The 25,661-nt window shown below is 60.9% G+C and overlaps 6 protein-coding genes across 57 annotated transcripts; 3 read left to right on the forward strand and 3 right to left on the reverse strand.

Annotated features, from left to right (window-relative positions):
• Positions 1-56: 56 nt before the first annotated feature.
• LOC111939566 (SMAD family member 6-like) lies at positions 57-3,086 on the reverse strand. Of its 2 annotated transcripts, XM_023941844.2 has the most exons (4): positions 2,976-3,086; positions 2,199-2,612; positions 1,942-2,055; positions 57-1,343 (listed from the first exon to the last, which is right to left on the reverse strand). In XM_023941844.2, exons 2-4 carry the CDS (start codon positions 2,590-2,592, stop codon positions 814-816), a joined length of 1,038 nt encoding a protein of 345 aa, XP_023797612.1. In that variant the 5' UTR covers positions 2,593-2,612; positions 2,976-3,086; the 3' UTR covers positions 57-813. The 2 variants fall into 2 exon arrangements, with proteins under 2 accessions (XP_023797612.1, XP_023797611.1); XM_023941843.2 differs by lacking the exon at positions 2,976-3,086 and having other exon boundaries at positions 2,199-2,763.
• A 971-nt stretch (positions 3,087-4,057) lies between these two features.
• FLAD1 (flavin adenine dinucleotide synthetase 1) lies at positions 4,058-7,857 on the reverse strand. 6 transcript variants are annotated; one of them, XR_015279824.1, is made up of 8 exons: positions 7,673-7,857; positions 6,815-7,574; positions 6,223-6,370; positions 5,940-6,038; positions 5,714-5,851; positions 5,224-5,297; positions 4,426-5,142; positions 4,058-4,193 (listed from the first exon to the last, which is right to left on the reverse strand). XR_015279824.1 is itself a non-coding variant. In XM_086865897.1 (7 exons), exons 1-7 carry the CDS (start codon positions 7,826-7,828, stop codon positions 4,931-4,933), a joined length of 1,587 nt encoding a protein of 528 aa, XP_086722023.1. In that variant the 5' UTR covers positions 7,829-7,857; the 3' UTR covers positions 4,058-4,930. The 6 variants fall into 6 exon arrangements, 3 of the variants coding, with proteins under 3 accessions (XP_086722023.1, XP_086722024.1, XP_086722026.1); XR_015279825.1 differs by having other exon boundaries at positions 5,662-5,851; XM_086865897.1 differs by having other exon boundaries at positions 4,058-5,142.
• A 293-nt stretch (positions 7,858-8,150) lies between these two features.
• On the reverse strand, positions 8,151-9,072 carry CKS1B (CDC28 protein kinase regulatory subunit 1B). Of its 4 annotated transcripts, none has more exons than XM_023947055.2 (3): positions 8,965-9,072; positions 8,472-8,594; positions 8,151-8,400 (listed from the first exon to the last, which is right to left on the reverse strand). In XM_023947055.2, the coding sequence occupies exons 1-3, from the start codon at positions 8,994-8,996 to the stop codon at positions 8,307-8,309; spliced, it is 249 nt and encodes an 82-aa protein (XP_023802823.1). In that variant the 5' UTR covers positions 8,997-9,072; the 3' UTR covers positions 8,151-8,306. The 4 variants fall into 4 exon arrangements, with proteins under 4 accessions (XP_023802823.1, XP_023802822.1, XP_023802824.1 ...); XM_023947054.2 differs by having other exon boundaries at positions 8,938-9,072; XM_023947056.2 differs by having other exon boundaries at positions 8,467-8,594; positions 8,938-9,072.
• SHC1 (SHC adaptor protein 1) lies at positions 9,062-19,365 on the forward strand. Of its 36 annotated transcripts, none has more exons than XM_086865870.1 (16): positions 9,210-9,253; positions 11,232-11,315; positions 13,291-13,388; positions 13,650-14,509; positions 14,834-14,995; positions 15,237-15,307; positions 15,610-15,673; positions 15,941-16,060; positions 16,490-16,543; positions 16,659-16,710; positions 16,916-17,042; positions 17,140-17,308; positions 17,500-17,560; positions 17,681-17,848; positions 17,933-18,195; positions 18,461-19,365. In XM_086865870.1, the coding sequence occupies exons 4-16, from the start codon at positions 14,438-14,440 to the stop codon at positions 18,587-18,589; spliced, it is 1,512 nt and encodes a 503-aa protein (XP_086721996.1). In that variant the 5' UTR covers positions 9,210-9,253; positions 11,232-11,315; positions 13,291-13,388; positions 13,650-14,437; the 3' UTR covers positions 18,590-19,365. The 36 variants fall into 36 exon arrangements, with proteins under 36 accessions (XP_086722003.1, XP_086722000.1, XP_086721997.1 ...); XM_086865860.1 differs by having other exon boundaries at positions 9,215-9,253; positions 13,650-13,736; XM_086865861.1 differs by having other exon boundaries at positions 9,215-9,253; positions 13,650-13,736; positions 17,684-17,848.
• Positions 19,366-19,559: 194 nt separating this feature from the next.
• PYGO2 (pygopus family PHD finger 2) lies at positions 19,560-21,576 on the forward strand. 2 transcript variants are annotated; one of them, XM_086865920.1, is made up of 3 exons: positions 19,562-19,810; positions 19,889-19,938; positions 20,014-21,576. In XM_086865920.1, the coding sequence occupies exons 1-3, from the start codon at positions 19,687-19,689 to the stop codon at positions 21,085-21,087; spliced, it is 1,248 nt and encodes a 415-aa protein (XP_086722046.1). In that variant the 5' UTR covers positions 19,562-19,686; the 3' UTR covers positions 21,088-21,576. The 2 variants fall into 2 exon arrangements, with proteins under 2 accessions (XP_086722045.1, XP_086722046.1); XM_086865919.1 differs by having other exon boundaries at positions 19,560-19,938.
• On the forward strand, positions 20,525-25,279 carry PBXIP1 (PBX homeobox interacting protein 1). 7 transcript variants are annotated; one of them, XM_086865849.1, is made up of 11 exons: positions 20,525-21,821; positions 22,339-22,417; positions 22,694-22,749; positions 22,834-22,901; positions 22,979-23,138; positions 23,232-23,444; positions 23,527-23,550; positions 23,631-23,704; positions 23,789-23,911; positions 24,001-24,971; positions 25,052-25,279. In XM_086865849.1, exons 1-11 carry the CDS (start codon positions 21,611-21,613, stop codon positions 25,107-25,109), a joined length of 2,037 nt encoding a protein of 678 aa, XP_086721975.1. In that variant the 5' UTR covers positions 20,525-21,610; the 3' UTR covers positions 25,110-25,279. The 7 variants fall into 7 exon arrangements, with proteins under 7 accessions (XP_086721975.1, XP_086721976.1, XP_086721980.1 ...); XM_086865850.1 differs by having other exon boundaries at positions 22,994-23,138; XM_086865852.1 differs by having other exon boundaries at positions 21,749-21,821; positions 22,644-22,749.
• The last annotated feature ends 382 nt before the right edge of the window (positions 25,280-25,661 follow it).

Below are 25,661 nucleotides of genomic sequence, written 5' to 3' on the forward strand. Positions count from 1 at the left end.
TGCTGGCTCCCGGAGCCGAGTCCCGTGGCCGGCATCCATATGTATAGGGACACGGGGATCTCTAGGTGCCGGTGGCACCGTTTATTTGGGTTAAAAACAGCAGACACGACTCGGGCAATCCGGGATCCCCTCCGCCGCACTTACTCGGGGCTGCCCCATGCTGCCAAAACGGTTGAAGGACCCCTCGGGCCTGGTACCCAGCTTGGGTAACCCCGAACCAGCCCCCACCCCAGGGGTGCTCACCTACCTCGACCCTCATTCCACCTGTCCAACACCCATCCAGATGTTCTAACCTGCCCGACATTCCAGCTGTGCTCACCTGTCCCACGCCCCCCAGTCGTGCCAGTTCTCTCCCATTCCCCTTGTCTGCAGTGACATTTAGGCCCACAGCTCCCCTCTCCTCCCCACTCCCTCCCACCTCCCTTCTCTTCTGCTTTCCCTGTCCCCACCAGCCCTGGCTGCCACGCCCCAGGCCTGGCCCTGACAATGGGGACTCCTGCCTCATGCTTTGCTTTTTTTACAAAAATAGATAAATTATTATAAACTTGAACATTAAAATTATAACATATACTAAACAGGGCCCTGTGTCACTGAGAGCCCCGTGGCTGAAAGCAGATGTTGGCAGAGTGACGAGCCATGCAAGGGGGGTACTGCATCCACTCAACACTCAGGCAGGGAGTCCCCAGAGCAAGGACGATCCTGCTGCAACACAGCCCTGGAAGACACAAGCTGGGGAAAAGTAGAAGGGTCCCCCAGCTTGTGAACCTGCTTTGGGGGAGCTCCCTGTCACCCCCCCCCCCACCAGCTCCAGCCTCAGTGTGGCTGGTTCAGCAGAACCTCAAGCCAGCATGGGCAGGAGGTGATGAACTGCCGGGAATAGCAGGGTCCCCAGCCCTTGGTAAAGCTGATGCGGATACTGTGGGGGTCACAGGGTCCCTCCCCAGGTAGCTGCCAGCCTGCTCTGTCCCCTGCCCAATTAAACACCTTTGCTGAGTAGCCAGGCAGCACCTTGAGGACAGTGAGCCCAAAGGGACCAGGGGGGCTCAGAGTGGGTGAACTGACGAAGATTGGGTGCTCGCTGCGGTTGTATGCCCAGATGCCACCTGGCTCCCGACTCAGCAGCAGCCCCCGGCCAATCTTGCCACGTGCCCGCCGGACAGCACAGCTGCGGTAGGCAGCTGGCAGCTGGGCCAGGCAGAACCCGCTGCCCCATGGCAGCTCGAAAAAGACATTCACTGATGCCTCATGCACGGCGTAGAGGCGACCCACGCGTGTCCGGTACTCCCAGTAAGCCAGCTTGCACCAACAGCCATCCTTGACGGTGCTCCATGAGAGGCTGGTGTCTGGCAGGGGAGAGCAGAGCTGTCACCACCAGGACATGACTGAACCAAGCAGCTGGATGGGCTAAGGGAAGTGGGCACAGAGGCATGGCACCAGGGATGCCTCAACACAGGGTCCTGCACTAGGTGTGAGTCTCTGGAGCTGTTCCCAGTCCCCAAGTACCGTGGTGAAGGAAGGGGTGGGGGAAGGCTGTGAGGGGTTGGTCTGTGAGTGCAGGGGAAGGTGAGGCAGTGGCAGCTGGTGGCCTTGGTGGCCAGCAGACAGGCAGGAGCGGGAGCTGTGTGCGTCAAGGCACATTGTGTGTACCCCCATAGCCAGTGATTCCTCCACTAGGGAGCCTGCTGCTGCCAAAAATAACAGTAGCTTCAGTGGGGGGGGGGGGTGTGGTTGTCTGGGCCCAGGCTGCTCCCCCAGCAGGAACTCCTCATCCTGTGTCAAAGTCTTTTCCTCCTGCTGGGAGTGACTGCTGGCTCCATTCCCTGATTTTCATGTTCTCTCCCCTCCAATCTTTGCCTCTGACTCAGGGGTTCAGCCCTACCGAGTGCCCTCCTGCCTGCTGGGTGTGGCAGAGGGCTGTGGAGTGCGGTGAGTCCGTCTTACCGCACCAGTCCCCTGCATCATAGCTGAACTCCAGGAGCTCAGTACTGGGGTGTTGGGGCCCATCTGGCCAGGAGGGACCACAGGATGCCTTCAAGTAGGGGGGTGGCGGGATTTCTGCAGGGGAGAGAGAAGGAAATGAGAGCCTGGGAGTACATCCTGCCCACCTGGAGCCAACTGGAGCCCTGAGCCAGCCCCAGAGAGCAGGGGTCAGAGCCTGGGTGGGCGAGGCAGCCTCCAGTGCTGCCACCAGCACTCACCGGGTTCAGCCAGGCGACTGAAATGATGGGGGTTGCAGCACAGCACAGCCATGTCCCCACAGACCCCTTGGCCCCCATCACAGTAGCAGAGGTGCTTGAGCTCATGGGATTGGTGGAGGTCAGGCCAGCGGAAGACGCGACAGAGCAGGACTTGAGGGGGGAGTCCCTGCTTGACCCCTCGTGCGTCTCCGCATGGTGCTAAAATGCAGCCAGACTCCCAGGCACCCTGGCTTTCCACCACCTGCACCAGCAGCTCCAGCTCCTCATCCTTCAGCTTCTTGAAGAGGGCATGCACTGCTGGTTTGAGGGTACTGGGGGCATCCTCAGGGCTGGCTGCTGCACAGCGCTGCCGCCACAGCCTCCGCACCAGTCCAGCACGGCGTGAACGGAACATGGGGTGGTCGTGGGGACCACCTGCAGGATGGAGACAGGCATCATCCCCCATGCCCTGAGAGGGCTGTGGCTACAGGGGCTCCCAATGGCGACCCTGCTGCATCCTCCTGTTTCCTCCCAGATCCCTGGCAAGGCTGCTTTGCCTGGGTTTGCTGCTGCCATCGCCATTATGAGGGCATGGTGCCACTTCAAGGGGTACTGGCATCCCCAAGGTCACACCAAACATGAGCCCAAAAACAACCCCCACTGCTGGGGAACCTGCCTGTGCTGAGACAGTGAGGGCAGGGGTCCATATGCTCCTGCCCACAGCACCTGCCCACTCCCCTCTCATCCCCCTATCATGGGGCTGGGCAAGGGCTCCCTGCAGAAGGGGGTCTCACTCACTGCGGGTGGCGGAGGTGGGTGAGAGGCTCCAGGGCACTGCATGGGGCTGTGCTCTCAGGGCGGCCGGTGCTGCTCTGCCCGCCACGCGTCACTGCCTGGACTTTTTCCTGTGCTGGGACACTCTCCCCTCCCCCAGACCTTCCCATTTGAGGAATTAATTGATTTCCCTCATCCCAGCCAGCCCTGGGGCTGAGCCACCACCAGGGCCACCACATCAGGTCTACCACAGCAGGATGTGGCAGGCACCAATACATGGGCTTCAGTGGTCAGGGATGCCCAGCACCACGCTACCAAGGCAGCCAAGCACAACCAGGAGCCCAAACAGCACCACAGAGACCAGTGCACAACCACATGGCAGGGTCCAGCTGAGTAGCTGATCTGGGCAGGGGGAAGACATGAGGCACAGTGGCAGGCACCATTGTGGCAGACCCCATCCCTACTCGTGTCCACAAAGGGACTATTGCAAGGACCACCTAAACCTCTCATGGCATCTTGGGCAGAGGTTCCCGTTGCCCCTCAGTTCTTGACCCAGCCAGGCGTCTCCCTTCAGACAGTGGGTGAGGGTGGGAGCCTACTCCACAACAAAGGAGCTAATGTAAATGGGACCCTTATCCCACGCCAGGCCAGGCTTCCTGCTCCTGACTTCCTGCCGAGATAAGGGAGGCCACACTGGCGCCAGTGCTGCTGCCGAGGACGTGCAGAGCTTCCCCTGTGCTGAGGTCAGGCACCAGCACAGGCAGCACTGGGGTAGGGTGGGCTCACAGACCCACAGCCATCCCCAAAACCACATTCTGGTGCCAACAGCCATGGTCTGCCACAGTTTCCAGCCAGGCTGGGCCCATTGGAGGTATTTTGCTCTAGCTGCTTCCCACAGACTGAAACAGGAAATGTCCAGAAGTGGGGGGGGCAGGGCAGGCAGGAGATGCAGGCAGAACACCAGCTCCCCACACTTTCCCCTTAGCCCTGGGAGACATGGGGACCCTCAGTCTTGGACAGGGGCAAGGGGTGTGCTGGAGTGCCTTAGTGCTACCCAGGGCTAGGACTGGAAAGTTTGGGGACACACACAAACACACTCCCAGAGCTTTGGCGAAACAGATGCAGCCAGTCAGGCACTGCTCAGGTTTATTGGGGTCTCTGATCGGGCAGAACACAAACTGGAGCAGAGTCTCAGCGCCAGAAGTCCATCAACTCCATCAGCATAGGGTAACAAGCACAGTCCTGGGGACGGGAGAGAGGCACAGGGGGTAAGGACCCACTGAGCAGTACCAAGGTCACACCCTCTCAACCCCCCAGACACAGCCAGGCTCTCTGTCTCCCCTCAAGCACCATGGCCAGGCCCTTTTCACTCCAGGAGCACCATGGTTGGGCTCCATCACCCCCAAACACCACAGCCAGGCCCCTGTGATGTTCCAAGCACCATGTCAAGTCAAGCTGCAGGCAGGTCACTCACCCACAGCACCAGGACAGGCAGGGGCTGGTGTGGTCCTGTGACACCGCAGAGGCCCTTCCCTAGTCCAGCAGCTCATGGATGCACCAGCTGCAGAGAAGGAGGTAGATGCATTCCTCCAGAAGCCGCAGCAACCACGAGCCCAGGCGCAGCCCCAGGGAGATGGCAGTGGGTGATGACAGTGCCAGTGCCTGTACCAATGCCACTTGCTGAGGAGCACCTTGCAGACAGGCTGCCATGGTCCAGAAGAGGTGCATGGCCTATGACAAATCAGCAGCCTCTGACATAGTGAGAGAGGCAGCAGTGCTGACATGCAGGGCCCTGGCTAGGGGCCCTGGCAAGCACTGGAACCTGCCACATTCGCCGCATTTCTAAAGCTTCCACAATGGTACGCGCAGGGAGGGGGCACAACCTGGGAACCCTTTTGTTCCTCCCACTCCTGCCCCATGGAGCCCTCAGGGCTCAACAAGGCCACATGCCAGTGCAGTGCAGACTGCAGCGGTTTTATTTAGTGCTGAGAGGCAGCAACTTTATTCAATGTCACTCCCAGAAGCATTCCAGTGGAGCCTCCCAGAGTGTGGCCTTCACTGGCGGGATGTGCGCTCTTCTTCCTCATTTTCCAACTCATAGGCAGGCCGGTAGCTCTCCCGGCCCTGAGCATCAGTATAGCGTAGTGCTGGGTTCTTCCGTGTGTTGGCCATGCTCCCCAGGGACGTGTAGCTGCAGAGGGAAGAAGCAGCTGCAAAACTGCACCCAGCAGCACTGGCTGTGCATGTGAGAAGGGCAGCACAGGGCACTCACCCCTTGTCATAGAGGATACAGTAGGGGACAAAGAGCTTGCGCAGGAACTCCCAGATGTCCCGGTAGGTCCAGTCCTGCAGGCAGAATTGGGCAGGGATTGAAGCAGAGGCAAAAGGCTGCTCCCCTGCCTTCCAGGGAAGCAAGCCAGACCTTCCTGGGAGAACTAGATGGTCATCAGAGCACCACTGTCCCTCCCAGCACTTCCCCAAACACAGGGAAACCACCCAACAGGCAAGAATGAACCCTGTCCAACAGCTCCCAGCTGCAGCAAGGGGCACCCATGGCTGCACAGCAGGGCAGCAGATACTGTGAGAGCGAGTGAGAGAAGCTGTCTAGGATGGGAGTGGATTACTGCTGGTCCCCAGCCCCTTCAGGTCCCCCTACCAGGCCCTGTGGCAACAGTCCTAGCCCCAAAGCAGGTGGAGGCCTGGCCCATACCAGCAAGGGGTTCACCCGCATGTAAGGGGGCCAGTCAGGGTCTGTCACACACATGGGGGTCAGGGTGCGTGAGTAAGGGTCCGTCCGCCGTGTTCCCATCAGGACAGCCTCCAGCTGTGGCTGCTGCTCCTTCAGGTGGGCCAGCGCCTCCCGGATGGAGCCCTCCACAGTGCAGAGCTGAACCCCATACCTGTGCAGGCAAGGTGGGCAGTTGTCTGTGGGCTGCAAGCAACGTTGCACACCCTCTGCACAGCAGCCCACTCCACTCTGCCTCCTACCTCTGGACTGTTGCCTGAATGAACTGCTCCATTTCAGGAAATGGGGACACAGTGCGAATGTAGAGCACCTGCAGCCTCTCCTGCCTTGCTGGGAACTGCCTGCAGAGAGACCCGGTGCAGCTGGACTCTGACCGATGGCAACTGCAGCATCCAGTCCCCACCAGCTAGACCCCAGGAATCCACTTATTCCCCCAGGGCAGAGCAAGCAAGAGCCCCAGAGCCCTGGCCAGAGTCTGCAGGACCCCTCAGCCTTGCCCCAGCCTGGAGCCCCATGTGTGAGTACCTCTGCACAGCAGCATGGACAAGGTGCAGCAGGGCTGTGCAGTCCTTGCCCCCGTTGAAGCCCACGCAGAGCTGGACCAGGCTGTACCGGTCCAAAGCCTCCTCGATGGTTCGCAGAGCTGCTGCCACCTTCTGCCCCAGGGCTGAGCCTGCCAGGACAGGAAAGTTGGTGCCTGCCCAGCTCATGTTCCATCAGCATGGCTCCAGGGCCTATGGCACTTCACCCTCTGGATACGTCTCATATCCAGACTCGTAGCAGAGCTATGGCCGGCACCATAGCCAAGAGCTTGCTCAACCCAGAGATCTCGGCCACAATGTGACAGGGATCATGAAGGCAGTGGGGAACTGTGGCACTGATGCTTCTGCTGCACACTGTGCTCTCAGACCCTGCCACCACCAGCCCTAACTGAGGTTACAGGTTCCATTCCCACCTGTGTGGGATGAAGCCACTGCAGCTGCAGCACCCCTCAAGACTCCCAGCACACCACAACAGGCAAGCTCTGCTCCCAGGCTGGTGTTCCCACTGCCCCAGCCCTGCTAGGCTATACAGGAGAAGCATGGAGGCACAGAGCTGCAGCACCTCTTCTTGGTACCTGACTCAGCCAGGCCATAAACCTCCACAGCTGCTGGAGAGACACAGTCTGTCACCAATGGTACAGCAATGCCTGGTGGCAGCTCCCTCATCAAGAAGCAGTACGCTTCCTCCAGGTCCTGCTCCGACTCTGAATCCAGGGTCAGCTTCACACGGTAGTAGTTGCTGGTCCAGTCTGGGTAGGAGCCCAAGCTGACACGGCCCCGGAAGGTGGCATCAGCCCAGTCCAGCACAGGCGTGATAAACATCTCATCGGACGCCACATAGATGGTGCGGGAGTGGAAGTGGGTCTGTTTGCTTTGAAAGAGGTGAGCAAGGCCATCTAGGGCACGCTCCATCAGTGCCGGGATGCCAGGGAAGATGTAGACATTACGCACACTGACTAGTGGGTACTTGAAGGTGTTGCCAGTGTGCCGGTCTGTGCCATAGTTGAGGCGGGAGGACTCGGGGACACGAGCCAGCTTCATCTCAGGGCACTGCACCTCCATCTTGCCAAAGAACTTGTGCACCAGGGCCACCAGCTCGGGATGGAGGATAACTCTCTCCCCAAAAGCCTTAGCCACAGCCTCGAAGGTCACATCATCGTGCGTGGGGCCGATGCCCCCGGAAGTCAGCACGAAGTTGAAGCGGGCAGCAAAGGCGGCCACCTCACTGGCGATGGCCTCTACATCATCGGGCACCACTGAGATCCGGGCGACACTCACGCCAAGAGCACGAAGTCGCCGGCACATGAAGAAGGAGTTTGTATCCTGCGTGTAGCCCTGAGGGAAACGGAGACGCCCATGACGGGGTGCCCCGACCCCAGGCGCAGGCCTCAGCCCGCCCCACCCCCGCAACCCAGGCCCATCCCCGGCCGCACCTTGAGAATCTCGTCGCCGATGATGATGATGCCGGCGGTGTTGCCGGATCCCCGGGCCTCTGCCGCCGGACCCGAAGCAGCCATGGGGCGACAGGGGACAGCGGGCCAGCCCACTCGCCCCGTAGCCCGCAGCGCAGCCCGCAGCACCCCCCACATGGAGCCGCACACCGCGACACCACCCCGCGCCCTCACAGGCCGGTTCGCACGTCCGTCACGCAACCTCGCCAGCACCCATTGGCCAAGAGGCGGGACCTGTGGGGACAGAACCATCGCGGAGGGAAGGAGGGTGTCGGAGCAGCTTCACCTCCATGGCCGTGCCCGGCAGGCCAGAGCACGTGCGCCCCCCTCTCCGGTGGGCACGGGGAGGCCGCCCCCGACCCCAGGAAGCTCTCCTTGGGAATAGGATAGGCTCCGCGGTACCGGGACCCCTTCGCCCTCCACCCCGCCCCACCTCCCCCAGGCACTGCAGACAGACAGCTCCCAAACATCACTTTATTGAAGCTTTGGAGGCATCGCAACGGAAAGGGCCCCCGGAACCAGGGCCAAGTCGCCAAAACGGCGCCCAGGCAGCATCGAGGGTCAGGGGGTGAAGCCCCCAAGAAATCCCGAGAAGAAGAAGGAGGAAGGTGCTTTCTCAGCGTGTAAGGACCGGGAGCTTCGGCACACCAGGGCCACTCACTTTTCTGGCTTCTTGGGCAATGGCCGTCGGAAGAGCAGGATGTGGGGCTCTGCGGGGCAAAAGAGGGGGTCAGGCCAGGCCCCCTGGGCACCACCCGCTCCCCCGCGGGGCTCACCTGGCTCGTGGATCATGTAGTGGACCCAGCCCTGGCTCTGCTGCACCCCCAGGTTCCGCCACTCCGACTCCGATAGCAGGTGGGTCTTGGGCACCAGCTTGGCGATGTCCTTAGGCAGCATCACGTGCCTGCGCCCCCGCATTTCAGTCAACACCAGGGCACACCCGACAACCCCTCATTCCCCAGGACGGAGATTCCCTACTGGGGAGCTGTTAACGGGACCCGTACTATAACCCGATACAGAACCTTTACCAGGGCCCCCCTGGTATTACCAGGATAATCCCCCTCTTGCTGCACTAGGAAGCTATGACTAACCCAGCACTCCCCTCCCACTAGCGAGCCGTTAATAGCCTCTCCACCCGACCGTTTTACGTTCTCGAGGCATTTTCCTCCCTCTCCCCGGGAAACTTTAACCTAGATCTCTGCATCCTTATCAAGCAGATGTTACCGGGACCCCTTCCCGCTCCGTACCGGTACTCAAACTCCTCATCATCGTACTTGTCCGAGTAGTAGATCTGTTTGTGCGCCATGACAGGCCCGCGGTGCCCTCCCTCGGCGGCCGTTGGCACCCCCGCCCCCCGCGGCGCTTTCAAACACCGCCGCCCCACGCGCTCATTGGGTGGTGCCGCACCGGGGACGGGGCGGGGCGGTTGCCCATTGGTCGAGGCTCGCGCGACGCGGCGAGGCCATGGCGCCGCTTCCCGCGGGCCGGGCGCAGCCCGCGATTGGTTTGTGGGTCACGTGACATGTGCGCAGCGGGGCCTCGCCGGAGGGGCGCGGGCCGGAAGTGAGTGGCGGCGAGCGCGGCGGCGGGGGCGGGGGGTAGGGAGACGAGGGGGCGCGCGAGCGCGGGAACGGTGGAGAGCGGCGTGAGACCCGCGCGTGACCGATGGTGTCCGGTGAGCGCGCGCTGGCTGGGGTGGTGAGGGCGCGCGCGGATGGAGGAGGGGGGGTCCGCGCGGGACCCGGGATCCAAGGCCAGGCCCAGTGGTGCCCCCGTGGCCGCTGTGTCGCCAGACTGAGGCCGCATCGCTCGCCGCCACCTTCCGCGGAACGAGTGGGGGTTCTGCCCCAGCCGCTCCCTGGGCTGTGAGGGCCGAGCCGCCCTTCCCAGCTGTCTCGTTTGCCCAGCGTGAGGGAGCCTAGCCGTGGGGCAGGCCCGGACCCTCCCATATGCGGCCCGACGGCGGCTGGAGAAGCCGGTGCCGTGCTGTGCTAAGATCTTGAGGTGACCCACCCGACCTGGCGGCTGGTTGTGTGTGCCTCGGGCTTAGGCTTGCCCCACCCCGTACTGGTGCGATACACGGAAGGACACCTGCTGTAGAGGTGCTCCAGGGTCTGGGAAGAACCCCGAGCCCCAAGACTAGCATGATCTCCAGCAGGGACGGGGCATCGGCTGGGTTTGGAGGGTTCCTCACCCTTTGCAGTGCTGGGGTCTGCCCTCTTGCCTTCTGTGCTTCAGAGTAAGGCAGCAGTGAGTACCTGGAGCCTACCCAGCTGTTGTGGACATGGGTAGCTGTTTCCCCTTGCAGATCTATGTCTGCTCTCCAGCAGTGTGTTGTGTCCATCTGTTCTTGCTTCTCCTGTTGAATTTCTTAAATGGGGTCACCCACACAGGTTATCAACCATGGACAGGGTCATTCCAGGGAAACGTGACCTGGGCCCTGCTTGCCACGTTGGCACTGCAGAAGTTTGTGGCCAAAGGGCACTTGTCAGTGCTTGCCAGGGCTGCCCTGGTGTCAGCCTGTAACAGAGGGACTGAAGATGCCATCTCTTCTCAGCCAAGTGGGGCATGAAGATCCACCCACTGCCCTTTGGTGGGGAAATGCCTTGGCTGGGCCACCTCTGGAGCTGTGCAAAGCAGCGTACCTTCCTCAGGAGGGACACAAATGGGCTGAGCACTCTTGCTCCAGGTCCAGATGTTCCTTCCCTGCCGCCAGCCTCAGTGCTGATGTCCAAATGGCCTGGTCTCCACCCCTGCTTGGCAGTGGCGTGGTGCTGCAGGGGTTGATCTCCACTGCCATTGCAAAGCATAGCTCTCCTTATCTTGCCACCTTCCAAGCTAATGATGACAGCTGGCACAGGCCACAGATAAAGGTACAATTGCTGCCAAGCAGTAAATCATCTGCTGCCCTGCACTGCTCCACTGGCCAGGCCTTGACTGCCTTGGCTGGGCAGTGGGAGTGAGAAGAGCTTTGCTTGCCTTGTTTTCCCTTCGCAGAGCTTCCTGCCTCTGCCAGCTCACCCCTTGTAGACTCTTTCCGTGACTCCTTTCTTCACTGGTCTCCTGGGAGGAAGTGACACAGCCCTGGGGGCTCTGTGCATAATTTTGCATCAGAATGCCAGCTGAGGAGGTAGAGGAGGGGGGACCTCTGCCCCCCTGGGTTGCCTTCACTCTCCCTCCTTGCATGTGGCTTTCCAATACTGATTTTTGGGCTAGGTAGGGATCAGCTCCAACATTTGTCTGGGGTCACAGAGTGAATCTCAGCTACTGATACCATTTGCCAGCTTGGGCAGGGCCTAAGCAGTGCCAGGCCTCATGTTCCTTTCCCAGCGCATTTCATCTCCATCCTCTCTCCAATGGGAAAAAGGTGGCTTCCAGGTTTCTCTCACCTTCTTGTGTCAGCAGCATGTTGCACAGCAGCCACAGCCCCATCTACCTGTGGACAGCATGGAGGAGCAGGGTCTGCCTCTTGGCACCATGGCCCCCACCTCAGCAGGCTGGGACAGGGCTGGCTAATTCCCTGTTTGTCCCCGAACCGCAGGTCAGAGTGCCAGACAAGAGGGGCTGTGTGTCTCTGCTCCCTGCCCGGGGCCTGCCCTGCCCTCCGCCGGCGATGGAGTATGTGGTAAGGACTTCGGTGGAGGGCTAAGTGGCTTTGGTGGTGGATCCTGCCTGCCTCCTCTGCCCTCTGGGAGGTCTCCAGTCTCTTGCCCAGATCTCCATTGGCATCTCCTAACCTCCTCTTCAGAATGAAGGAGAGGTTGTGTGCAGGAATGCATAAATGTTGTTTGATGCTGCTGTGATGCGTGGGGGAAAAAAATCAGCTATTGGCTGGATATGAGTGTTCTCCTTTACTTCACCCCTGCCTCAGCAGTTCAGCATTGGCTACAGTTGGACAGAGGGGGGGTTTCCTGCCCAGGGCAAGGTTTGTATGTGTGACCGCCCACACCTTGCTGCAATTTCTTGCCAAACCACTGGGATGTTCCAAGCCTCTGACTCAGCTCCCAGTTTTTTTCCAGAGAGTATGTTGGTAGTGGAGCCCTGAGCATCCCCACTCTGCTTCTCTTCCTTGCCCCAGGTGGTATGTGAAGTCCCAGTCTCAGGTGCCTGAAAGTAGCCCACATCCCTCTGTTTCTCATGATCCATTGTCTTTCTGTGGTGGCAAGGCACATGGAGCAGCTGAGCCAGGACATGTCCCCAGAGCTCCTTGGGGGCAGTTGTTCCAGCTGCTCTGCTCATACTCTGCTGCAGGGGCAGGAGCTCCTGGCAAGGGGGATGGCTGCAGCCTGTGGCTTGGGACTGCCTGTTCAGGCAGGGCCAGCACTCTGCGCCTTTGCACATCTCCAGGTTTACCTACTGCACTCAGAGCTCACTAGGAGGGAGGTCTGATGCCCTGGGGCTTGCAGAGCTGTAATGGTGGCAGCTCTGGTCTCCAAGGGCTGGAAGCTGCAATGCATCTTGCAAAAGGCTGTTGAGTGATGTGGGCAGACTGGCCTCGAAGGTTCTGAGAAAATCAGGAATTACTCTAGCTTATAAAAGCAGACATGTGTCTGAGCAGGGGCTTCAGCTGGGAGGCTCATTAGCCCTTTTTCTTCCTGGAGGTGATGGCTGCTCTGGGGTGGTGGGAAGGGGCGAAGGAGTCACTTCTGCCCCCTTGCAATTCCCTCCTGCTCTTATCCTGGGGAAGCATCAGGGCTCACAGAGATGCCATGCCAAGACAGGCCCACCCACACCCACATCAGCCAGTGGCCAGTCTGTCATGGGCAAGCCCCAGTGCCCTGTGGCCACTTGATGCTGCCCAGCCAATCTACCCTGGCTCCTCACCAGGCCAGCAACTTCCTGGCTCCGGGCTTCCTGCTTTTCTTTAGAGGAGTGTTGCTGCAGCCACAGGAAGGTCACAGCGCTGAACAGCTGGGGGCCCCTGGAGGGGACAAGCACTTTGTGGAACAGCCAGCACAGACTCTCTGCCTGTGGGACCACCATGGCTGGTGGGGGGGCTGGTGTTCACAGAGCTAGTGTGCATGGCCAAGGAGATGCTTCAGTGATGGGCCTGCTGTCATGTGCCACAGCCCCTTGCATCACATAGGTGGCAATTTCCAGCCCTGTTCTGACTTTCCTTTCCCTGTCCCCATAGCAGTGTAACAGGCTTTGTGAAGTGGGGCAGGCATCTGCCAGTGCCAAGCAGTGGCTGGGCAAAGGCTCCAAGCAGAGAGAGCCTTTTCCTTGGCCTGAATTTACCCAGTTTTGGTTTGGTTGCCAGAGCACCTGGTGGTTGGTAAGGGTCTGGCTTGTGGTGTGTCAGGGGTTGGATTCTGCCTGAACTCCTTGCTTCAGCCCATAGGTGGTGGAGGGAGGAAAGCTCTTGTCCCTCAGTGGGGCCAAGGCTGTGGAGGGCAGCACAGTCGGGCTGGCCCAAGTTCCTGCTGCATGCCAGTGCGTCAAGGATAGGGGAACAGGGCAGACCTGCCCCTGACCCCCCAGATCCGCAGGTGGGAGTTTTGCCCAGCTCCCCGAGGCTGAAGGTGCCAACTTTTGCCCCCGGCACATTCTTGCTGCCCGCTACCGCTAGCCCCGCCTGTGACTTGATTTTTCTGCTCCAGATAAGCGCTGCGTCCCCACCCCTCGCCGGGAGCCCCTCCTGCGCTGCGCCCCAGCCCCAGCACAGCCCGCGCCTCGGGCAGAGCCTGCCCTGCCGCCTGTGAGTCAGCACAGCTCTTCCGATCAGCCACAGCCCCTTCATCGCTTCTCCCGGGAGGAACAGCTGGGATGCGGGAAGCAGCAGCAATTACCTGCAGCCTCTCCCATAGGCTCCCCACCATGGCTGGGGGTTTGTGCTAAGCCCTGCTTTGCCCAGGGCATAGCCTACCTGTATCCTGCTCCTGGCCATCCTCCTCTTTCTCCCACCAGCCCTCCAGGCAAGATCTGTGCTCTCAAAGGACTGCATGTCCCTGTATTCCAGGAAGCTGTGAGCACCGGTGTCATCTCAGCATTGCTGCTCCCCCCGGCAGAGCCTGGCAAGCCAACTGCAGCTGCTCACCACCGGCACGTGGGTTGCGTGGCACGGGCTGCCACAGAAGGACCTTGTTCCCTCCTGGACAGTGCTTGGAGCAGGGCTGGGATGGGCTTGGATGCATTCTTTGTCTGCCTTGTCTCTGGGCTTTAAATATTCATGCTTTTGATTTCCTCTTAGCGGGCAGCGGCACGGGGGCTGGAGTGAGTTGTGGGGTGGAGAGTGGCCGTGCTGAACCCAGCAACAGGGCAGAGGGAGCTGGATCTGGTCCTGGATGAAGATAATGGGATTTGTTCCTGGCCCAGTGTTGGAGTGGCAAGGGTCTTGAGGACTTCCAGGCTGGGGAACAGAGCATTCTGAGCTCCCCCCCCGTACCAGCGGCTCCCTGGCGTGTCACTGCAGCCCCATTTTCTACCTGCTGTGTTGCATTGCTCTCAATCTGAACGGATCTGCACATCCTTGCTGACACCGATCACGATTGATCGGCTGTGCCTGCACAGTGCCAGGCAGCCCCTGGACCTGCTGCCCAGCGTCCCAGGCCCAGCTCTCCCTGCCAGCCATGCTGGGCTGGTGTGGACCTAGTGCAGAGCTCAGCCAAGGCTTCTGCTCAGGGGCAGCTTCCCAGCAGCTGCAGGCACTCGGACTCTCTGTGGGGCCTCTGTGAGGCCCAGCTGGCTGCATCCACCCTACTGCCACTCTGGACAGGGCGGCTCTGGCCCTTCTCACCTGTCTCCAGCATGGATCTCCTGCAAAAGAGCAAATACAGCCACCTGCGGAATGAGTCTGTCTCCTCTCCAGAGGAGGCCATGGTGGGCCTGGGAGTCCCACCCTCCCCGATGGAGTCCTTTGCAAGCATGCATTCTCTGCCTGGTTCCCTGTCCTCCTCCTCCCTCAGCCATGCTGCACCTCTCGGGGAGCACTCACCTGAGTTGGAGGAGAGCCCTACCACCCTCTGCTCCTTCTTCCCCAAAATGGCCAACCTGAAGCTCTCCAATCCTGTCAACTTGCTCAGCTTGCGGGGCTCTTCAGCCGGCAGCAACTCAGGGGAACCTGATCCCCCTGGGATGCCAGCACTGGTGCTAGGGGTTGCTGCCAGCCCCAGCTCAGTGAGACCTGTCACTGTCTGTTCCCAGGATATGAACAAACTGAGCTGTGGGAAGAAGACGCGGGTGGAAGGTGGCCAGCTGGGGGGTGATGAATGGACCCGCCATGGCAGCTTTGTCAATAAGCCCACCCGTGGCTGGCTGCATCCTGATGACAAGGTCATGGGCTCTGGGGTCTCCTACCACGTCCGGGTGAGTGCTGGGGAGTAGGGGAGAGTGGGAAGGGTCACTGTGGGGTTTGGAGACCTCCTGGTGATAGGATGCACCATGGTCTTTGGGGGAGGGGTGGGGGACAGGGCAATGGGCAGTGAGATTCCCAGGGAAGTTACTGCTCTTACAGAGCTTGAGGGGTGCTTGAGGCCCCAGCCCTCTCCCGGGCTGCGTGGGGGACAAACTTCATGGCTGGCCAATCTCACTTTGCTTTCTTGCATAGTACATGGGCTGTGTGGAAGTGCTCCAGTCCATGCGGGCTCTGGATTTCAACACCAGGACACAGGTGACCAGGTGAGCTCTGCCTCTCCCCAGGGGCTGCTTCTTTTGGAGAGGGGTGAGGAAGTTGTCTGAGCCCTAGGCAAGCCCATGGTATGTGGGGCTTTCAGTGGGGTCCAGGGGCTGCTGGAGCCCATCCAGTACTAATTCCAGTGCACTTTGCCCACCCAAACAGCCCCAGCTGGCACTGCCTGAGAGCTTTCACTTTGTCACCCTGTCTCTCTTGTGCTGATCCCTGTGTCCTCAGTCCCATGGTTGGGGGGTCCTGGGGAAAGGCAGGCACTGTGGAGACTGACGTCTCACTCTACTCCCTGCAGGGAGGCCATTGGGCTGGTATGTGAGGCTGTGCCTGGTGCCAAGGGAGCCATGAGGAGAAGGAAGGTGAGGCCTGGCTGGGAAGCTGCTGGGGGAGCGTGCATGGCTGGTTCAGGCACAGGGCCAAGGACCAGATCCCAGCCCAACTGGCAGTGCTGTGCTGGTCAGCCCAGGGGTCTGATCTTCGAACTGAGGCTTGGGCCAGGGCCAGTGGTGAGGACAAGGTGCCCATCTCTACTGTGAAATCAGAGGGATGTGCCCTGTCCTCCTGCCGCTGGGCTGTCTGCTGTCTGGTCTGGGGAGCCCCTTCTCTATACTACCATTTGCCCCTAGCCCTGCAGCCGCTCCCTGAACTCCATCCTGGGCAAGAGCAACCTGAAGTTTGCAGGCATGCCCATCACCCTGACCATCTCCACCAGCAGCCTCAACCTCATGGCCTCAGACTGCAAGCAGGTGAGAATGGGGAGGGGTTGAGTTGGCTTTGGGCAATTAGGAATCTTCGTGTACCTCACCCCAGGTCTTGCTGGGGCAGGGCATGCCCCCAGCCTCCTCAGGGAATGTCTGAATGAGCTGTGTGATGAGTGCCCACCTCCCCGCAGTCCCTGGGGCTGAAGAGGGGGAAGGAATATCCCATGTGCTTTGCGGGATCTCTCCTGGAGGTGGTGAGACCCAAATCCCCTTGCCTGGGGCCAGATCTCCTGGTTTTGACCCCACTCCCAGTGATGTCCCAGTCCTTTTCCTCGTGGTCTGTGGCTCATAACCAGGGCTCTGGAGGATTTTGAGCCCCCATGGCAGGTCAGCCCTGGGAGGAGCGGGATGTGCCACTTATGGGTGAGATATAAGAAATTCCTGGCTGTGTCCAACAAGCTCTCCACCTTGCAGATCATCGCCAACCACCACATGCAGTCTATATCCTTCGCATCAGGGGGAGACCCGGTGAGTACGCAGGGCCCCCATCCATGCCCTGTGTCAGGGCCTCTCCTGAGGTCTTAGGTCTTAGGCCCAGTGCTCCCCAGCAGCCCTGTCTCACTGCTGCTGTCTCCACCCACAGGACACAGCTGAGTATGTTGCCTATGTTGCCAAAGACCCCGTCAATCAGAGAGGTGAGGGTGCTGCAAAGGTTCTCAATGCCAAAGCCCCATTTTGAAGGTGTTTAGGATCAGTTCAAGGAGTGGGGGGGGGGGGGGGGGACACGACACACAGAAGTGGATGACCCATAAGAAAGCTCTGGAGTGTACAGGCCAGGCTCAGGGGGGAAGAACCTTAGTGCTGGAGTTCCACAATCCCATCCCACCATTTTCTACCCAGCCTGCCATATCCTGGAGTGTCCTGAAGGCTTGGCACAGGATGTGATCAGCACCATAGGGCAGGCCTTTGAGCTGCGCTTCAAGCAGTACCTGAAGAATCCTCCAAAGCTGGTGACGCCCCACGACAGGTCAGAGCAGGATTGTGTGGCAAGAAGGAAGGTGGTTTTGGAGAGGGGATGCAGCTGTGGCTGCTGTCATGGGCTTATCTGTACTGTGCTCTCCCAGGATGGCAGGGTTTGATGGCTCTGCCTGGGATGAAGAAGAGGAGGAACCAGCCCCAGATCACCAGTACTACAACGACTTCCCTGGCAAGGAACCTCCCATTGGGGGGGTCTTGGACATGCGGCTGCAGGATGGGGCTGCTCAGACCCCAAATCACTTGGGTGCCACACTGGTGAGGCTCTGAGCATGTCCTGTTGGGAAGACACTATGTTAAAAGGGAGATGTAGGGACCCTCACTGGGCCATGGGTTGTGTTGAAGGTTACTTATGTCTCCCCAGTGTCTCTGTCAGCCTGGGGTGTGGGGAGCAGGAAGGGAAATGAGCAGGAAAGGGGGAGGGGGCTCATCACTGTCTCTCCCTGCAGCCTGTCGGCCAGTCATCCAGTGGCGACTATGACCCCCAGAAGCAGCATGCTCCTGCCCAAGGTAATGTGATGGGTTCGGCCAGTCTCCATCCTCTTTCAGGGACCCGAAGTGCTCTGATGGTGGGCACTGGTGGGGGCCCTAGATAGGCTGAAGCCCTGCTGACCACAGTGCTCCTGGTAGCAGGGAGAGAGAAATACCCAGCTCCGGCAGGCACATCTGGCCGCATGGACCTGTTTGATGACCCGTCTTACGTCAACGTGCAGAACATAGACAAGACACGTCAAGCTTCAGCTGCTGGCACCCCAGCCACAGCCAATGGCAGCACACAGAGGGACCTTTTTGACATGAGTGAGTGGAACAGTGGCTGCAGCCAGGGCAGTAGATAGTTGGCTGTGGGCATAGTTGTGGTTCCCTGCTCTTCTCTCCTTGCAGAGCCCTTTGAAGATGCCCTGCGTGTGCCCTCATCTGTGCCTGTAGGGCTGCCCCCCGCCCAGGTGATGGCCTCCATGGAGGAGCAGCTGAGACGGGAGCACTGGTACCATGGGAAAATGAGCCGCAAGGAGGCTGAGAAGCTGCTGAAGGTGAATGGAGACTTTCTGGTGCGGGAGAGCACCACCACCCCAGGCCAGTACGTGCTGACTGGCTTGCAGGGTGGGCAGCCCAAGCATTTGCTGCTCGTCGATCCTGAGGGAGTGGTGAGTCCATGTAGGGGCCTGGGGATGGAGCTTGGGACAGCAGGGGCAGTCCTAGGAGTTACAAGAGCCACCAGAGCATTGGGGTTCTGCACTACTTGTCAGGGAACAACTCTGGACTGGCTTTGGGGATGGAGAGGGCCTGGTGTAGCATGGGTTTGAGACTGCAGCTACAGCTCTGTGCCTAGCCCATGCCATGGAAGGTGGTGGCTCTGGGCTTGTGTGGGCCACTGACAGCCTTCTGAGTGCCCCTTTTCCGGCCCCCCAGGTGCGGACAAAAGATCATCGCTTTGAGAGCGTCAGCCACCTCATCAGCTACCACATGGACAATCACCTACCCATCATCTCGGCCGGCAGTGAGATGTGCCTGCAGCAGCCAGTGGAGAGGAGACTGTGAGCGTCTGGGGACCCCAGTGCACAGCACCCCCAATGCACAGCCCTCTGGCCATGTTACATGCTCCAAGGAGCACTCAGACTCTTCTAGGTGCTCCACCTAGGTGCACCATCCTGAACATGGACTTGGCTGAGAACAGGGCTCTCCTTCCACCACATGGAGTTGGTGGCCATGGGGAGGCTCAGGCTGTGAGTGCCTGCAGGGTGGGGAACTGTTCTTGTGAAGCCCCTGCCCCTCCAGCTCCAGCCTTTGCTCCTACCAAAACCCAGTCCTGCTGTTGTGCCACAGCCATTCTTGTGCTCACCAGCATGGGCTTAGGACTGGCAGGGCTGAGCCCCCTTGAGCCAGAGGCAGCCTGTCTTTATCTCTGGCCCCTGGGCCAAGAAAGGGGCCCATGGGGGGCTCTGCTCCTCCAAGCACGAGGCCCTCGACTGTAGCCAGATCACTTTACGTGTTAACTCTGTGCCTTGACCCCGCAGGTCCCACACTCTTATGCAAGAGCAGGGGCTGGTTACAGAGCCTCCCCCATGCTCCGACCACCCTGTACCCCATCCGTGACATGCTTGTGCTCCAGTACATCCACCACCGCGTCCCTTTCCTCCCTGCCCGTCTCGGCCGGGCACGGGCAACTCTGGCAGCCCGGGGTGTTGGTGGGAGGGACCTCCCCTGCATGCACAGTGTAACTCCCCCCAAGCCAAAGCGTAGCCCCGCCCCTCGCAGGCCCCTGGCCCCGTTATACCAAAGGAACTGGCGGTTGTATTAAAGTTGGTATTTCTCTAGGTCCTGGCTGGTGTGAGCTGTGGGCGGGTGGTTCCGCCCTGTGCTCCCCTACGGGCGCTACAGTTCGTCCTTGTTCCTTCCCTTCCTCCCCCCCCCCCCCCTCGGGACCTCGTACGTGGTTTGTCCCGTCTGTTCCCTTAATCGTGCTCCCCCTTTCCATCTCGCTGGACTTGGTTTGGTCCGACCGAGGGATGGGGTGGGAGTCTATGGTGATTGCCACATCTCGCGCACTTCGCCCTGCCCCCCGCGCGGTGTGATTGGCCCCGCGCCGGTTCCGGTTCCGGTCGGGCCATGGCGGCGACGCGCGCGCTGTGAGGGCTATGGCGGCCCCGCACTCAGAGAAGCTGGAGGGAGCGGTCCCGGCCCCGCCGCCCCCGCCGGGGCCCCCGCACCCCGCGGGCAGCGCTGCCGCCGGCGGGCCCGGCCGGAAGCAGGGGAAGGCAGGTGAGCGTGGGTGGACAGGGATCGGGGTGGGTGGGGGTCGCTCTGGCCCCGCTGACGCGGCCTCGTTTGTCCCCGCAGGGCTGCAGATGAAAAGCCCCGAAAAGAAGCGGCGCAAGTCCAATACGCAGGTAGGGCCGGGTTCGGGGCGGCGTGGGGGCCGGGGGCGGGCCGCTGCAACCCTGACCGCCACGTTGTTCCCTCAGGGCCCTGCCTATTCGCACCTCTCGGAGTTCGCCCCGCCGCCCACTCCCATGGTGGACCACCTCGTGGCCTCCAATCCCTTCGAGGATGATTTCGGGGCTCCCAAGTTGGGGGCGGCCCCTGCCCCTTTCCTGGGCAGCCCCGTTCCCTTCGGCGGTTTCCGCGTGCAGGGGGGGATGTCGCCGCAGGTTCCACCTGGTTACGGCGGGGGTCCCCAACCCCTGCGGAGGCAGCCCCCCCCTTTCGCCCCCGGGCAGATGGGCCCGGCCTTTAGCATGCCCACCCAGAATCCAAACTATGTGCAGCCGGGGGCCTTGACCTTTGCCGGGCAGCCCTTCAGCCAGCCCCTCGGACAGAACTTCAGCCCCTCTATGGGGCAGCTCATGCAGGGGCCTGTTGCAGGCTTCGGGCCCATGATGTCCCCCACTATAGGGCAGCCCCCGCGGGGGGACATGGGTCCCGGGCCAGCCCTCAATCCCCCCGGGGGGCCAGCAGTGGCTCAGCGCTTCAGCCAGCCCAGCAACCTCTTTGGACAATCGCCCATGCAGCGCCCCGGGCAGAACATGCCACCCCTCCCCCCCACGGCCAGTCCCTTCCCTGGGGCAGATCCCGGCTTCCCTACTAGCAGCGAAGAGGGAGCCAAGAACCCTCCTCCCAGCACTTTCACCCAGGAGCAGCACTCAGGCTCCCCCGCCACCGTCAATGGGGCACAGCCTGGCTTCGCCCCCAACAGTGCTGCCCGCAATGCCAGCACTCCTGAGACCAACAGCCTCCCGTTGCCAACCCCCGGCAAGGCCACCAGCACCTCAGGGCACCAGCCGCCACCAGGGCTCGTGTACCCCTGTGGGGCCTGTCGCAACGAGGTGAATGATGACCAGGATGCCATCCTGTGTGAGGCCTCCTGCCAGAAGTGGTTCCACCGAGAGTGCACAGGGATGACTGAGAATGCCTATGGGCTGCTCACCACTGAGGCCTCTGCTGTCTGGGCCTGTGACTTCTGCCTCAAGACGAAGGAGATCCAGTCAGTCTACATCCGTGAGGGCATGGGACAGCTGGTGACCGCCAACGACGGCTGAGCTACCATTCAGCCACCATGTACATCTTTCCCCCACTGATTTAGGACCAACCCCCCATTTTTTGTCAATGTCGCCCCCTCCCCCCGCCCCCCGCCAGCCAGAGAGGCACTGCCATGTGCTGGCTGTGGCTGCTCACTAGGCACTGCCTGCCACCAGGACCCACCAGGGGATCTGGGACGGTGTTGGCCATGCCGTTGTAAGCCCTTTGCTGTGCGCAAGGCTCTGGCCTCAGTGCACCAGCTTCGTGAGGGCTTGAGGCTTCCTGGTGCTCCACAGTGCTGCCCCCATTTAGGTCACTGCCTTGCAGGGGGCACCTCTTGGGCTGTGCAGCGGTCCTGGTGCCCCCTTCGACATTCACGGGGCAGTCCCGGTGCCCTCTTCTCCGATGCTCGGGACGGTCCCGGTACCCACTCCCCGCCCCAGATGCGTCCATTTTAGCCAATCGTTAATGGAAATTTTTGTACCGTCGTTATAAAACTCTAAAACGCGCGTGTTGCTGTCTGTCCGAGGAAGGTGTCTGGGGATGTCGGTGTCTGTCTGGTACCGGGCGGGTGGGCGCCGTGGGGTGGGGTGTTCGGTAACGGCGGGGCCGCGCCCGCTGTTCCCGCTCCCCGCCCGTCTCAGCGCGACGTTGCGCCGCCGGCTGCGATTGGCTGCTGGTGTCACGTGCGCGCCCCGCCTCGGGGGCGGTGGCGGCCTTGGGGAAAGTTCCCGGCAGGACGCGGCGGGTGCAGGTACCGCCGGGGCCGTGGAGAGGCGGTGCCCCTGCCAGGCCGGAACCGGCATCGGGACGGGGTCGAGGGGCGCGGGCGCAGCTTAGATGAGGCCGTGGAAAGCGGAGAGGAGGGGGTTGTCGGCGGGGCCGTCATCCCCAGGCTGGTTCTGGATCCCGGGTGGGTGGGGGGAAGAGAAGGGGCAGGGGCTGCTCGAGACCCCTTCCAGTGCTGCCGCTTTGCTGTGGGGCGGTGGGATCCCGATCGGGGCCTTTGGTTTCCTCACGCCGGGCCCCGCGTCTCCTGTCCACCTGCTGGGTGGTGTCACCGGCTAAAAATACCCCGCGGCGGCAGCTGGTGTCAGTGGAGGTGGAGCCGCAGAGCCGGTGCATCGGGACGGCTCCCTCAAAGTCCCCCAGCTACAGGTTGGAGGGACTGGCTGGCACCGGGACCATGGCTCTCGCGGTCACATCCCGCTGGTGCTGGGAGCTGGGTCATGTCCCGCTGTCAGTGCGTTCGCTGGTCTGTCCCCTTGCAGGTAGCACTGGACTGTCCCTATGGCGGAGAAATTGGATCCCCGAGATTCAGAGAGCAGCTGGGTGCTGGCGGGCAGTGAGGTGAGGGCTGACAACCCTCAGAGCAGACCCTTACTGCTCGAGATCTCCAGGGCAACATCCCGGAACCGGGGACCCCACGCCTTGGGGCCCTTAGGGCAGTCCCCCGAGAGGTGGACACCCCCGGGCACACCCCGCCCCCCCCCCAGAGCCTACCTCGGGCTCCAGGCAGAGTGGGGCACATGAAGGTCAGGGCTAAAGGTGTCTCCCCATGTCCCCCTTCCCCTAGGGTCTGCCCGTTGAGACAGTGGGTCCAGAGCAGGACTCGACCTCCCACAGGTCTGACAATGAGGAACCGCAGGAGGAGGATGAAGGCGCCCAGGACACAGTCACAGGCAGGCAGCCACCGTGGGTATGAGGCAAGCCTGGTGTCACCTTCTTGTGCCACTGTCTCATCCCCATGCTCTGCCTCTCCCCAGCTGTGGCCACCAACAGTGTGACTACCTTCTCCAGCCAGAACTTGTGCCTTGAGGGTAGCAAGCAGGGGGTGAGTCAGAACCGGGGGGGGCTGGGGCTGAGCTGGAACTGGTGCTGTTCCCCACACTGGGACACCTCATGTGCCAGTGCCTGTGTCTGCAGAGCCCAGAGGAGTGTGAGGACTCCAGCACATGGGCAATGCCTGCCTTGGATGGCTCTGCAGAGCCCAAGACATTGGAGGGCGATGAGCAGGAGGAGCAGAATGCTGAGGCTGAGCCACAACCCTTCCCTGACACCCCCCAAGCAGGTCAGGGTCTCACAGGGGACTGGCCTGAGGGAATCTGTGCTGGCAGTGTTTAGGTGTAGACCCTCCCTGGAAGCCCCCCCCATCTCCCCCTAGAGCCAGCAATGGAGGACGTGTGCCGCACCAGCAGTGACAATAGCATGGAGGGGCTGCGGTGGCGGCAGGGCCACAAGCCCCATCCTGGGCACCCCACTGTCATGCCTGCCCCACACCGGGGGACACCAGACACCAGTGATGACGGGCTCAGTATGAGCAAGTACCTGCTTGGTGTCTTGGCGTTGGTTGCTGTGGGGCTGCTCATCATCACTGGTAAGTGGGGTTCCCAGTGGCCAAGGACCCAGGGACAGGGTGGGGTCCAGATATCCTCCTGATTGTCCCCTCCTCTCCCCAGGTGGTATCTATGACATGGCAGATGGTGAGTACAGGCAACTAGCCCAGCCAGGCAGGGGGACATCCTTGCAGCAGCCTGGACATTCGGACCCATGTCCTTTGCAGGCCCTGTGGAAAGTGTGGAGAGCTGGGACTTGGCTGCTGGGGAGCAGGAGTCGCTGTTGTCCATAGACAGCAATGTAAGGAGGGGTCTCAAGCAGGGCTGAGTGAGGGCAGAGGGTGTCCTCAATGCGCTCAGGGCTCCCAACATTTCTGTCCTCCAGGACTCGCAGAAGCCCCCTCTGCCAGATGCTGGGGGCCCACAGAGCATGCAGTCTATGAGCCAACTCCTGGACAAGCTGGCCAAAGAGAACCAGGAGATCCGGCTCATGCAGGCGGAATTACAGGTTGGTGCCCAGTGCCATGTCTCAGTGCTGCGTCCTGGTGCTGCTCTCCTGCTGCCACCTCTTTCACAGCCCCCCTGCCCTTGCCCCAGGCCCACAAAGAAGATCTGCGGGCACTGCTGCACAAGAGTGAGCGTGAGGTGGCAGCAGCCGAAGCACAGCAGCAGAGTCTGGCTGCAGAAAATGCGCAGCTGCGTGCAGCACTGGAGAGGGAAGTCATCGCACTGCGGGAGGCCCGGGCTGAGCTGCGGCACTTGCAGGCCACAGGGGCACCAGGCAGCACCAGAGAACCAACAGCAGAGCAGCCACGTGCCACAGGTGCACCAGTGCACAGCAAGGCCGCAGCACGGCGGCATGGCAGTCTGAAATCATTGCGGCAGGAGCTAGCAGACACCCTGGACCATATACAGGGCTCTGAGGATTTCAAGGGGCTTGTGGAGGAACTAAGCACCCTGGATCAGCACCTGGCCCAGGTGCTGGAGGCAGAGGGGTTGGGGTCCTTCTCCACACCCTGGAAGAAGCCATTCAAGGTGGAGAAGGAGAGCAGGTGGCACAAACAGCATGGCATTAAGGGGTCCCCCCACAAGCAGGAGAGGAGAGAGCATGGCAAGCCCCACAAGAAGGATCCCCAAACCCCCTGTGAACACAAGCCAGGCAAAGCCTGTGGGAAGGTGTCTCACAGACACCCCCAGCATAGTTCCCATGAGGTGCCCCGGCTCAGGCAGTACCGGGCACCACAGGACTGTTCTGGGGTGACTGACTGTGCCCAGAAGGAGGGGCAGGAAGTTCTTGGGGCTGCACTGGAGCCAGTGCAAAAGATGCAGTTCCTGCAACTGCTGGAGACCTTCATGGGGCAGTTGGGCTTGGGGGGACAATACAGGAGGCTGGCATCGCGGCTTGATGGGGCCTTTAGGGCTGACGGTGTCTTTGCCCATGACCGCCTGCGGTTTGTCGATTTTGTGGATGATGTGGAGGAGATGCTTGAGGAGGTAGCGTGGCAGGAGTTGGGCGACAAGGAGGCGGTTGATGACTTCGAGGAGTACATGCTGCAGCACTACAGTGGGTGAGCTGGGGTGGGTGGTGCTAGGGGTCCCCAGGGATTCCTCCCTCCTTCACCCCATCACACCTCCCCTTCTCTTGCAGCACCTCCAGGAACGTGTGGAGCCAGAGAGCCCCAAGGCAGCATGGCAAGCAAGGGTAGAGCCAGGGGGCCAGTGTTGTAGTGTGCCAGCACCCCCACACAAGGGCTCCCCAAGTGCTGTTTATGGGTGTCTTGGGGCTACCATTGCACCCTGTAGGGTCAAGTAGGGCTATATCCCCAACCAAATGCACTGTATGATGCTGCATCATGAATAAAGTCACCTCTGGGCATAGCTGTGTGGATGTGGGGAAAATGGGGGTGCTGGGGGTGGGGAAGGAAGGGTGCTGAGGGAAGAGAGCTGGGGGAATGGGGGTTCAGAGGAGGAATAGGGTGTGTTAAGGGGAGAGCAGTGGGGACTGGAGTGCTGTGGGCAAAGAAGGTGCTGTGAGAGAAAAGGGAGGAAGAGGGGGTGCAGATGAAAATGGAGGGCAGAGAGAAATATGGTGTGTTGGAGGGGAAGGGGGTTGCTGTGGGAGAAGAAAGGCTATTTGGGGCATTGGAGGAAAATGAGGATTTAGAGGAGGAACAGTGAAGAGGAAAGAGGAGTGCTGGAAGAAATGAGGGGCATTTGAAAAAGTGGGGTGCGGAGACGGCATAGGGATGTTGAGGAGG

Source organism: Cyanistes caeruleus, chromosome 30 (genome assembly GCF_971803275.1).
Source record: "Cyanistes caeruleus chromosome 30, bCyaCae1.hap1.1, whole genome shotgun sequence".
Taxonomy (NCBI): domain Eukaryota; kingdom Metazoa; phylum Chordata; class Aves; order Passeriformes; family Paridae; genus Cyanistes; species Cyanistes caeruleus.

Coding starts and splice junctions, on each gene's coding strand:
- FLAD1 (XM_086865897.1), bottom strand. CDS start 7,828: ATGTGGGGGGTGCTGCGGGCTGCGCTGCGGGCTACGGGGCGAGTGGGC. Junction 7,575..7,672: donor TCGGCGACGAGATTCTCAAG/GTGCGGCCGGGG, acceptor CGTTTCCCTCAG/GGCTACACGCAGGATACAAA. Junction 5,143..5,223: donor TGTATCCTCTATGACAAGGG/GTGAGTGCCCTG, acceptor TTCCCTCTGCAG/CTACACGTCCCTGGGGAGCA.
- LOC111939566 (XM_023941843.2), bottom strand. CDS start 2,643: ATGGGGGATGATGCCTGTCTCCATCCTGCAGGTGGTCCCCACGACCAC. Junction 2,056..2,198: donor CAGTCGCCTGGCTGAACCCG/GTGAGTGCTGGT, acceptor TCTCCCCTGCAG/AAATCCCGCCACCCCCCTAC. Junction 1,344..1,941: donor TGATGCAGGGGACTGGTGCG/GTAAGACGGACT, acceptor CTCCCCTGCCAG/ACACCAGCCTCTCATGGAGC.
- PBXIP1 (XM_086865849.1), top strand. CDS start 21,611: ATGTCGGTGTCTGTCTGGTACCGGGCGGGTGGGCGCCGTGGGGTGGGG. Junction 22,418..22,693: donor GGGTGCTGGCGGGCAGTGAG/GTGAGGGCTGAC, acceptor GACCTCCCACAG/GTCTGACAATGAGGAACCGC. Junction 22,750..22,833: donor CGCCCAGGACACAGTCACAG/GCAGGCAGCCAC, acceptor GCCTCTCCCCAG/CTGTGGCCACCAACAGTGTG.
- CKS1B (XM_023947053.2), bottom strand. CDS start 8,996: ATGGCGCACAAACAGATCTACTACTCGGACAAGTACGATGATGAGGAG. Junction 8,595..8,937: donor GATGAGGAGTTTGAGTACCG/GTACGGAGCGGG, acceptor GCGGGGGCGCAG/GCACGTGATGCTGCCTAAGG.
- PYGO2 (XM_086865919.1), top strand. CDS start 19,687: ATGGCGGCCCCGCACTCAGAGAAGCTGGAGGGAGCGGTCCCGGCCCCG. Junction 19,939..20,013: donor GGCGCAAGTCCAATACGCAG/GTAGGGCCGGGT, acceptor TTGTTCCCTCAG/GGCCCTGCCTATTCGCACCT.
- SHC1 (XM_086865859.1), top strand. Junction 15,674..15,940: donor GAGCCATGAGGAGAAGGAAG/GTGAGGCCTGGC, acceptor ATTTGCCCCTAG/CCCTGCAGCCGCTCCCTGAA. Junction 17,561..17,680: donor GCAGCATGCTCCTGCCCAAG/GTAATGTGATGG, acceptor TGCTCCTGGTAG/CAGGGAGAGAGAAATACCCA.